The sequence below is a fragment of the Asterias amurensis genome, chromosome 1 (genome assembly GCF_032118995.1).
Source record: "Asterias amurensis chromosome 1, ASM3211899v1".
Lineage (NCBI taxonomy): Eukaryota > Metazoa > Echinodermata > Asteroidea > Forcipulatida > Asteriidae > Asterias > Asterias amurensis.
In genome coordinates, this window is record NC_092648.1 from 33070835 (window position 1) to 33082767 (window position 11933).

General features: G+C 37.5%; 1 protein-coding gene across 2 annotated transcripts in view; it reads right to left on the bottom strand.

The window, feature by feature from the left end:
* Positions 1-1102: 1102 nt before the first annotated feature.
* LOC139937417 (cysteine-rich motor neuron 1 protein-like) overlaps positions 1103-11933 on the bottom strand; it is a 73308-nt gene continuing 62477 nt past the window's right edge. For both annotated transcript variants that reach the window (XM_071932566.1, XM_071932558.1), the window contains exons 11-17: positions 11492-11701; positions 10690-10905; positions 9132-9356; positions 8085-8273; positions 7658-7699; positions 6641-6715; positions 1103-6361 (exon numbers count right to left, since the gene is read on the bottom strand). In XM_071932566.1, the coding sequence (XP_071788667.1) occupies positions 5958-6361; positions 6641-6715; positions 7658-7699; positions 8085-8273; positions 9132-9356; positions 10690-10905; positions 11492-11701 (1361 nt within the window). In that variant the 3' untranslated portion in view covers positions 1103-5957. The remainder of the gene's footprint in view (positions 6362-6640; positions 6716-7657; positions 7700-8084; positions 8274-9131; positions 9357-10689; positions 10906-11491; positions 11702-11933) is intronic.

The window sequence follows — 11933 nt, forward strand, 5'->3', positions numbered from 1 at the left end:
CATTCATCTAACTTGTTAAAAAGATAAGGCTTTGTACAAGGTTGAACAAGATGTTCCACAATCATTCATCATAAATGCTGACAGGTTTATGGACCAGCGAGTCAATATTTGGAGCGTATTTTTGTCATGGACAACAATACATTCATTCAGGCCAGACTACTTGATGAAGACGCTAGCCTTGGGCGTAAAGTAACTGCTAATATGTCTGGCGTCAGAATGGTTGTTAACCCCATTTCACTCGCAATCTAAAATCTAATTTCCCCTTAGAGCTGTATCCAAACAAAAGCTAATGTGTAATTTGTGTACTTACTTGGGCTATTGGTTGTGTCCTAAGCTATGGTAGTGCCCTAATTATGAGGAAGTTCTGTGTAAATTGTACAAATTGGTTCATTCAGAAGTAGGTAAAGACTGTCAGTATTTGTTATTGCTGCTTTTTGGCATAAAAAAGGACTATAATTTGGTAAGGATTGGTGTCTAGAAACATGCAATTAAGGCTAAATTGACTGTATGTTGACTGTATGGACAACTGAAAGGAAAAAAAAGAGATGAAAAAGGGGAAAACCAGTATACTCTGAATAAGCTGTTACGACTACCTGCTCACCTAATAGTCACAGAACACCCTTTAAAAAAATGGAGTAGGAACAGAATACCACAATTTTTGCATTTCCCTTCCCCAAAAATATCCAATCTCGTACCTTCTTAGCGAGTTGTGATTATACTTGCCGCTTTCTGAAGGGTCATGATGTACACTGCAATACCTTTTTAAATCTTGCCAATACATGTGCTTTATAAGTTGTACTAAACAACATCCCTGTGCTGTGGGTCTCAAAGCCTCTTTTGCTGGGCTTAGGTCAGTCTTTTAAGTTTACGATCTTGGTAGAGGGCCCTTTGGGTCCAGTCTCAGTGCCATATCACCAGATAAAGTCTCAGATTTCCTCATTTTGAGTTCAATTCACAGTTGAAGTATTTGTACATGTACCAGTAGGACTCCCAGCTGTTAAAGTGTACTCAGTAAAGTGTACCCAAAAATATACTCAATCCGAGTTTCATCAACACCAACAACACAAAAATCAGTACAAGATGTTACAAACAACTTCTTCTTAGCTCAGTAAATTTTATTTACTTATCCATTTTGAGATATAACTATCATTTCTATGCAAAGAATGTTGCAATAATTACATACATGTACATACAAATCCATGTACTTGGTAATAGTAATGCCAAATACAAAAACAAAGTAATAATAACGATAATAACAACAATAATCCATGGCCTGGAAGGAAAAAGCAATAATTAAATGCTAGCTTCTTATATACAAGTATCAAAAATTGACCGCATAAAAAATAAAAGTGTTTTAACAAATGAAAACAATTGGAACAAAATGAGTTGATTTTTATTCAATATTCCACTTTAAGCTTTTTTCGAATAACAGGACCCTGTTTGACACTCCGTTACTATTAAATGCATAAAGCAATAAATTGTTGTCCACAAAAATGGTATAAATACAATCTTTGCCAGTTTATATGAAGGGCCTATTTCCTACCGATGTTCAATCATTTTCATGAGCATGTATTATTAAATTGCAATTTAAATTCAAACACACATTTGTACACTTCCTCAAGATAAAGAGAGTTGTTGCAAACTACCAACCAAACAAAGATTCAGGGCTTTGTACCAAAACTAGTACCAAAATGTCTGGACTTGGAAAGGAGTTATACCATCATGAGTCACTGACTTGACCTGATGAACATTTAACATTTACAAAATGTTGTTTCCATTTCTTTGCCATTTAAAAATGGGGGGGGGGCAATGGCCATTATGAGATGATGCCCCTCGTCAGGGCAAAATTTCAAAGAAAAGCCAAAATCACATTAAGTTACACTGTTTTGACTAGTGCCCACCAAATCTTTACTTAGCAAATAAGTTTATCAAGCAGTATTTTCTGCTTAACGCCTTTATGAAATTAGGCCTAGGTGACATCTAGCAAGTCGCCGGACACACAAGGCCGTCAGGCCACTTAAAGGTGTGGGCTACAATTATTTTATTCCAGAGGCCATTGCCACCAACTCCTAGGGCTGAAACAGGGTTACCCCTATTACAGTCCATACGGATGTAGGCTTTGGTATCATCAGTCCGAAGACGACTTAATTCTATTCCCTCGTTCAACCAAATATTAATTATCAAGACATGAACCATAAGGAAAACTGAGTGAGTCAATTTTTAAATAATTTTGGGTTGAATGAAGAAAACATTACTAGAGTGGGATTAGAACCACCGCCCTTCAGTTTGATAGCTGGTGGCGCTCCACCAACTGAGCTATCTAGCCTTATGTTTGCAGTATCCCTATTTTGTCAATGTCTTTTTTTCGGGGGTGCCATGCAGTCAGAAATCATGCAACCGTTAGCTGCCGTGTAGTAGCCAGGGATCACTACCAAATTAAAGATACAACCTGGGAAGCGGCAGTGGGATAGATAGCTCATTTGGTAGAGCGCCGCCACCGGTACCTTAAACCAAAGGTTGTAAGAGCAGATCCTGCTCTATTAAAGTTCCCTTTGTTCAATCCCAAAATAAATATTAATTATAACTTTTTATGACAACTGTTATTACCTACACGATATCCTTCTTCACAGTTGGATAAAAAAACTTACATAAATTGCATCACAATAATCCTTATTTTGTTTCACTTTTTAAGTATATCTGTTAGTATCACCTCGTTGCAAATAAATTGCCCGTCTCACCTATCCCACTAGTTAAGATGCAGTTAGATTACACCAAGTTTATATCCACCAGGTTGCAGTCAGTAGTACATTGCTAATAACAGATACAGTTTGGTGGCAATTACTTGATATAATATTGTTACTGGCAATATTTTCCCAGCTAAACTTGTCATTGTCTTAAGAAAACTGTTTGATCTTGGATAACCTGCAGGTTTGCTGCCTCTTCGACTGAAGATTTAGCTTTCAAGTTTCAAGAACTAATTTGTTATGTAAAGCGGAATAAAAACAGAGTTTTACACAGAAACATATACACAGTATATATAGATTCTCTCCAACCAGGGGGGGGGGGGGTGAATTAGACCAAAATGCTGCTGTCCAATCCAAAGTAACTTTATAAATATTGATTTGTCATCATGAATTAACAAAAAACAAATAATACATGGCACAATTAGGTATTCAAATATTTACAATATTTCTATTTACAAATAGGAAATTCGTTGGTTTTAGTGGTTTTTGATGACCTTAATTTTTTTTTTGCATATTAATAACTTCAAAAACAGGAACAAATCCCTCGTTCTTGGTGGGAGTTCATAAAAAATGTATTTTACGTTTTTTTTTACACTATTAGAAAACACCATCTGCCTAAAAGAACTATTTCAAAACAAAAACAAAAACGGAAGAAAATTTGCTTCAACTTTGTTTACGCTGTCTGGTTCCATGAAGGAATGACACTATGCACAACATTGTGCGTCACCATGTCAAAAGTACTAGTCTTTTTCAAGGGGTGGTACATTATTGTTGTTCAGCATTATAGCTTTCAAGAAAGAAGAGAGAAAAAAAAAACAGCTCAAAAATACAAGTGTCTTTCTCTTTTAAGGTTTTAGGAACAGTAAAATGTGGTACCTAGTATCTCCTAATATAATTCAAATAGAAGCTTTTGAGAAGGTTGCGATAAAACAATTTTTTTTTACATCACCCTGTTACACCACAAAATATGACCAAATGCTGCCAACATACATGTAGCCTACACTGTTTGGTTGCACATACATGTGCAACTTCAAGGTGACCCCCATCACTCAAACACCATACCTATAAAATCATTTTATTTGTTCAGTTAAATAAATTCAATGATACAAAAGGTTAAACAAACTCACAGAGTTAATGGAAATGAGATGGAAGAAAAAAAACGAGGCAAAAAAAATCCTGATATCAAATCAAATAATTGAATTTAAGGTTATAATATCCCCCATTGTGATTATAGCAATCACAATCTCTCTTTGGTTTATTGCTTTTGGAAATAGCGTCATAACATCAGTCACCTTGCTCGTTAACACTGACCTTAACTCACAGTTCACACTCTTTGCCCAAAATGTGGTGCCCAGAAAAAAAAAACGGTCATGTCTCTTCTCATGTATTTATTACTTGCAAAAAAAAAAGTTTGACCAAAGCAGTCTTTCTGGGAGGCTACAATATATTTACTTCTCATCAGATATTGTCACATTGACTTACACCTTGAAATTAAGAATTCTGATTCACTATATACCAAGTAACCCGTGACATCACATAGCCTGGGCCCAATTTCATAGAGCTGCTTAAGCAAAATAATTTGCTTAAGCACGAAAATAGCTTGCTCATTTTACACACGTTACTGGCAAAAATCTCATGCCATGTACATTGCTTGTGACTAATATTTAGCTGTTGTTTACTTAGCACAACAATTGAGTGGAGTCTTAGCCGGTAATCTGATTTTACAAAGCAAAGATTTTTTTGCTTAAGCAACATTTTTTGCTTAAGCAGCTCTATGAAATTGGGCCCTGGAGTTAAGACTAGTCTTATCTCGAGTTGGGATGAGTTACTTGTCTTAACTTAGGGCTAGCCTTAAGTTTTTAATAACTGCTAAAGAGTCATAGCACTAGTCCTAAGTTAGGACTATCTTTTTGAAATTGACCCCATCATGACCGCGGTATATGCAGTTGTATGAATATTCTGATATGATGAAATTTAGAGGGCACATCTCAAAATTTGTTCCGCTGGTTATTTCACAATTCTTGTTTTTACTATGACACCCACAGTTAAGTTCTTTACATGACCAGTTTAGTGTTTCGTCTGCCAGAATATGCCCTGGATTGAAGGAAACGATGTGGCATGGCTTACAGACATCATGTTAAGGTAACTGAACCGACTGCATAGTGGGAACAGAGATACAACAGATGTAGGGCAATAGTCTAAACCCTACTGCCAGTTAAGACCCTACCACTACACTCAAACATTAACAGAGAAAAGTGAATAATTGCAGAAATTTGATTTTTGTACGCATTGTTCTAATGGAAACACATCTGTGGCTTATTAGAAGGCTTAGTGTTAAAAACTTCCAAGAAATGACCAAGTGTTCCAACAAGAGAAATATTTTCTCAATTTTGCTTTGATATTTATGCAAGTATTGAGGGTGTCTTTTAAAAGTACACAAAGTGGTATGTTTAAAAAACCTTTTTGGGGCTGAATGTATGGTTTGAAATTAATAAATAATATTACTTACTATTTTTATGAGTTTGTTGCAAGTTATTATGTTTTTGTATTAATCCCTCAAAATGTAGATCATCCATCCTGGTAGTGTGCTTTCATGACCTTATAGTAAGACACTGAATAACAATGCACACACCGTGACAATGCATATCCCTGACCATTTAGCCCTGGTATGTTTTCACTGCAGCTGTCCAAATTCATTGGTATTTGGGATGTGAACTGATTCTGTGCAGACTTTCACCATCTTTAGTAGTGTTGCAACCAGCAACAAATCACCTAATCGTCATTTTGTATTGCTGCGCACAACCAACGGCATTGTTCATATTTCAAGTTGTCCTCTTCTAGGGGTCTGGATTTCAACCCCAATTTTAGTTTGTATAATTGTAAGCTTTCTATAAATTTTGATCAAATTTGTATTGATAGGTAAATAATTGCATATTTTATAGTTTAAACTGCAAGTAAATTCCAATTCAAAAGGCTTTCAATACCTTATCTTTATTTGTTTGCTTGAATTGAACCATACTTATGTGCGCTTAGGATTTCTCAAATTATTAACTGAAAACAATTCTACTGGAAAATAAAAGAATATCCCTCTCCCTAGAAGAAGTACCCCAAAATAGACTCTGTCAACTTTTTTTTTTTTTTTTTTTTTTTTTTTTTTTTTTTTAAACTACAAAAGAATGATAGTCCACAAGTTAAAAATTTCCCCGGTACTTATCAAACGGGTACCGGTTTACCTATTGTGTAATCACCTAATCGTTTGACGTCCGTGCCTGACTCCAGCTTGCTCCGCGGCACATTGTTTTCCTTAAAAATGGCTGAATCTCTAATGGAATCCCGCATTGAGTCGCGGACCGAGTCTCGGTTACTGTTCTTAATATCAAGGTTCTTGGTCTTGATGGTCGCCGCCGTGGTGATGACCTTTGGGGGCGGGGCTCCTTTCTTGGTGACCTGGTAGAGGAGGCGGTGTCGCCATCTTGTGACGTAGAGGAGCATGATTAGAACGATACAGATGGCAAGAATTACAGCGAGGATGGAGAAGATGACCGCCAGGACGGGGAATGGTTTAGACGGAGTTGAGGATAAGTCGTTGCCACCGAGAGTTGTTTTGGAATCTGTATCTACAAAGTCAACCCAGAGAAGATATTTAAGTACTAGGTAGATTATCTGATCACAACAACTTTGGCAAAATTAAAAATGCAAGAATTAATCATTGCTGCCTTTCAGCAAAGAAAAAACAACTGAAAGAGCTTAGTCCCAAAGAACACAAAACCCCTCACAGTACATATTACTTACACAAATTTGATAAAATTTGTTAGTGTTTGTTGTAACTGAAACACAGAGAACGTGAATAATGCAGAACTCTTCCTGTGAAAATTGATTCTACATTATGAACTTACCAATGTCATATCCGTTTGGCAAATGGTTCGATATTTGGGTTTTGGGTCGTGTGTCTGCCGCTGTTGGAAGTATTTCTGTAAGGTAAAAACAATCAATATCAAATTAAATTGAGAACTTAAAGAGTTTAATTCGTTTTTACCTTTACACTGCCCTGCAGTGTTTTAAGCACTGTATGTTCAATATTTTCCAAAGTACAGTGGAAAAATCCACAGGCAAATCACTCAGGTGGGATTTGAACACATTGACCTTTGTATGATGCATTTACTAGAAACTTAAAACCTTATTCTGGAATTGCATGATAAAATACTGTATGTAATTGTGTATGTAACAGAGTAACTTGTGTTTTTTTTCTTAAGTTGCCATTTGGTTAATGTTCACTATTTGATTAATTTGTAAAACATTAATGCTGTACATGTACTGTCAATCTGATTATGTTCTTGTGATTTATGGCATGCATTGAAATAAATAAATGGAAGAAGATACTGTCACAATGGAGTTAGTTCCACATTGATGGATCAGAGTCAAGCAATAAACTTGTAGGAATGTCTGTGAAGTCTTTACGATTGTGTGCAACACATTAAAGGGAAGGTACACCTTTGGTAATTGTCAAAGACCAGTCTTCTCACTTGGTGTATCCCATCATAAGCATAATTAACAAGCCTGTGCAAATTTGGGCTCAATTGGTCATCGAATTTGCAAGAAAATTATGAGAAAAAACACCCTTGTTGGACGAATGTGTGTGCTTTCAGATAGGAATAAAAGACTTCTAGCTAGAAGTCTTTTATTATTTTAGTGAGAAATTACCTTTTTCTCAAAATATATATGCTACTTCAGAGGGAGCCGTTTCTCACAATGTTTTATACTATCGACAGCTCTCCAATGCTCATTACCAAGTCAGTTTTTAAGTTAATATTTGTTTTGAGTAATTACCAAATGTGTAACTTCCCTTTAATGGAGAGCAAAGTGAATTTTGAAATTCACTGCACTGAGTGAATACCCTGAATATCTGGACTTACCGTTATTCTCAACAGGTTCCTCGGTTCCTCTGGGAGTTTCATCTACGATTAAAATGAAATCAGACATACATACTTAATTTCTAATTCATAACTATAGAGTAAAAGCAAATTTCTATTTTATTTTCAGAATGAAAATAATTGAAAACCTACTTAAATAATTGAAAACATTATTAATTTCCGAGTCACAACTAGAGTTTTTCAGAATGAAAGTAACTGCAATAATTGATCTATCAGTCCACTGGATCAGTGGCTAGCCAGCACCCCCCCCCCAAATCAAACCCAATTCTGTTTTATTAATTAAATGTTGGGAACAAAAAAACCTTTTGAAAACTATGTGAACATCAATGATAAAAAGAGTTGTACATTTTATATATCCAACAAGACTTCACTGATACATAAAGATCAACTGAGCAAGTGAAGGACTTACTTGGACACCGGGGGCAGCATTCGCCCGGCAATATAACAGAATTACTGCAGCTTGTATCAGGACAGTCTGGTACCACGCATCCCGTCCTGCCATTCTCACACATACAGTGAATGCACTGGTCTAGATTCCAGGTCTCCCCATCCGAGTACGTCACTCCATCAAATTCACAGTACGAGACTGGAGCTGGTCCTGAGTGGTAGGAACAAACATCTTAATTTTTTGAGAATCCAATTATGTGAGAAACAATTTAAGTTAAAACCACAATTTATGCTAATAAGACTAACCCTAATGAAACCAATGTAGTATATGAAGAAACCCTGTTTACTGAAGACACTCATGCAAATAACTCATCAAAGAAATGCTGGTTACAAAGCCCTTTTGGAAATTCAGCTCTTTTGGCTAGGGGCCTGGGCTCTGACTTAGGCTCTGTAAAGCTGTACCAAAAGCACCCGTTTTCAAAATTACTGATAGAACCTATACTGTAGCCGTAGCCAAAACCCAAGCCCCTTCTCCATGCCAAGCCCAGGCAGTCAAAGCTGCATCCCGAGCCCAAGTCACAGCCCAAACCCAAGCCACACCAGCCTTAGCTCCTGCCCAAGCCGCAGCCCTAGCCACAAGCTGCAGCCCAAGCCCAAACCACAACCCAAGCCTGAGACCAGCCCAAGGCCCGGTTTGCAGGCCAAAGCCAAACTACAGCCTGAGCCAAAACCACAACCCAAGCCTAAGACCAGCCCATAAGGCCCGATTTGAAGGCCAAAGCCACACTGCAGCCCAAGCCCAAACCACAACCCAAGCCTAAGACCAGCCCAAGGCCCGATTTGCAGACCAAAGCCAAACTACAGCCAGAGCCCAAACCGCAGCCCAACTGCCCGCTAGACCAAGCCATGAATTCAAAAAGGGCACAAATTCAGTCTCAATAATTTCCATTTTGATCACTGTACTTAGCTAATCTTCAAGACTCATCCTCAATCTTATGTATAAAACAAACAAAGAGATATAAAAACTTAAGATTGCCGAGACTATAAATAATGGCTAACGTCAACCTACCCATACACGCAGGGCAACACTGTCCCTTCTTCAGCACTGGTACCCTGCAGTCCACTGGCGTGCAGACCTGTGAGTAGCAGGTGATCTCACCATCTTGGCAGGTGCAGCTTGTGCAGTCATCTTCCTTCCACGAGGCTCCAGACTCAAAGAAAACTCCGCTGACCATCTGGCAGCTGCTCGGTGGTCGGATGTCGTCTGGGGTCACTGAGCCATTCAGAGTGTTCTCTGTAGTGTTAAGAAAGTGGTATACGATGACAATACAATTTGTGAAAGTGTTACTAAAGGATTTAACATTTCCTATGGAAAGTAGGCCTACTGAGTATACAGTGCTGACACACATTGTTAAGGGTAAAAACCACATTTAATAACTAGAAAAATTGTTGAGATAAAACATGCAGCTCTGCCCAGAGCAAAACATTACAATAAAGTATACTAGAGCAGTTTAACTATGTAATGCAGACATATCTTTTGTTATTATTCATTTTGCAATAGAACGCAGCTAATATAATAATTCTACTTGAAATGGATAATAAAATGGTAAACTTTGAGTTAGGATCCATGAAGGCGTCATGGCTCAATTTCATGGCACTCATTACCACCCAGATCTCCCCTTTCTAACCCTTTTGTAGCCAGACAATGGAATCATGAGCTTTACAGGGTGCCATAAGGGTTGAATTCCATGGTCAAGTAGTTATAAATTAGGCCTAGGTCTATCCCATGGCTAGTCACTTTAAAATAAAATAAAACAGGTATCGGAAATCAGTTATTTATGACTTGGATGTGTTAGCAATTGAAAATAATAATAGTAGTAGTAATGAGCAGGATTTTTAAACAACGCCAAAAGCATTGATACTAAACCAACAATAAAGCAGGCAATACACAGTGAAAACAACACAAGTTATATTAGACAAAAAGCACATCAAACATATACTTCAAAGCACAGGAAGCTCGCAACCATCAGCGTAAAAGACCGATAAAAATGGCAAAAGAGCGTCATTATTGTGTCAATAATATAAAGTGACAAAAACATTGTACGGTTTCAATCAAGGAAATGTTAGTAAACAAACAATAGAGCAAACAATTTACAATGATCAAAATACATGTTATATATAAAAAGACAAATAGCACACCAAAAAAGGTATAAAAAACACAAAGGTGGCAAAAGAACGGCACTGTATCAATAATTAAAAGTCACAAAAAGTTTCAATCAAGGAAATATTTGTAAACCATCAATATAGCAAACAATTTACAATGATAGAAAATTATATAAGAAAAAAAGCACATCAAAAATGTATATAGAAGCACAGGAAGCTCGACCATCACTGGAAAAAAAATAGTCCTAACTTAGGACTAGTCCTAGGATATATGAAAAACCTAAGGCTAGTCCTAAGTTAGGACGAGTAACTCATCCTAAATGGAAATGAGACTATAGTCCTAACTCTTTGTGAAATCCACCCAAGTACTTGAAGTTCCGACACCCTTCAGAAAAACCCATACCAGTGACCAATAAAACATGAATGCCTGCAATTGAAACAAAAAGGAGCTTTTTCTCTCTCACCTGGGCAGACCGGACAGCATCCTGCCTCCCCTATGACAGGCTGGTTGCAGGGCAATGGAGGACACGTCAGTGTGGAGCAGAGGACCCGACTATCGTGACAAACACACACCGTACAGGAATCTGCGTTCCATGTTTCCCCATCGATGTAGTATTCCCCTCGCACTGATTGACACACTTTGTGATTTACTGTGTGGTCTGGAATGATGGCTACGGACCCTGAACAGAAAAAGAAAAATTTCCCCCAAATTGTGAATTTTGTAGTGGCTGAACAGCAAGGGTATCACAGAAAAAGGCTTAACATTTTACGCAAGACTAAGTACTGAAAGTTTTGCACCCAAAGGCACTGGAGGACTTTGGTTATTGTCAAAGACCAGTATGCTCACTTGGTGTATCGCAATATATGCATAAAACAACAAATCTGTGAAAATTTGGATTCAATTTTTCATCGAAGTTGCAAGAGAATAGTGAAAGAAAAAAACTCCCTTGTTGCTCTGAAAAGGGCTTCAGGCCTGAAGTCTTTTAATATTTGAGTGATAAATTACCTCTTTCTCAAAAATTACGTTACTTCATACGGAGCCGTTTCTCTTAATTGTTTTATACTCTCACCAGCTCTCCATTACTCGTTACCAATTAAGTTTTTATGCTAACAATTATTTTGAGTAATTACCAGTTCATTGTCCAGTGCCGTTAACTATGCAAAGATAGCATTACATTTATATCTGTGATAAAATCTGCCAGGGGATAAGAAATTGAACAACACATAAACAGTGACTTCTGCTCAGTTTGAAAACGTAGTATTTACCTGGACATGTGGGACAGCATTCACCCTGATTGATGGTAGGTTGTGCACATTCAGGCACAGGGCATGATATCAAGGAGCACATCTCTTTGCCATTATGACAGAAACACTCCCGGCAACCGTCGTGCCATATTTCGCTGTCATCATGGATACGGCCATCCAAAGTCAGGCAGGATCCCAATGTCACTGGGCGAAGAGTGGGCAGAGCGGCACCTATGGTGGCAACAGATTTTATAAACACAGTTATTTTAGACGCCTTTGTTGGGAGTCATGGTTAAACACTCAAGTAAAGTATCAAATTTAAGTTCTGATGACTGCAGAAGCTTGGGGCCAACCAGAGAACATTTTTCTTCTTGGAGATTGCCTGGAACTGGTTGCCTGTAAATTGACTCATGTGTAAAATTATTTTTCTGTTTTTCATCTTTTCCCAATAGAAATGCACTGA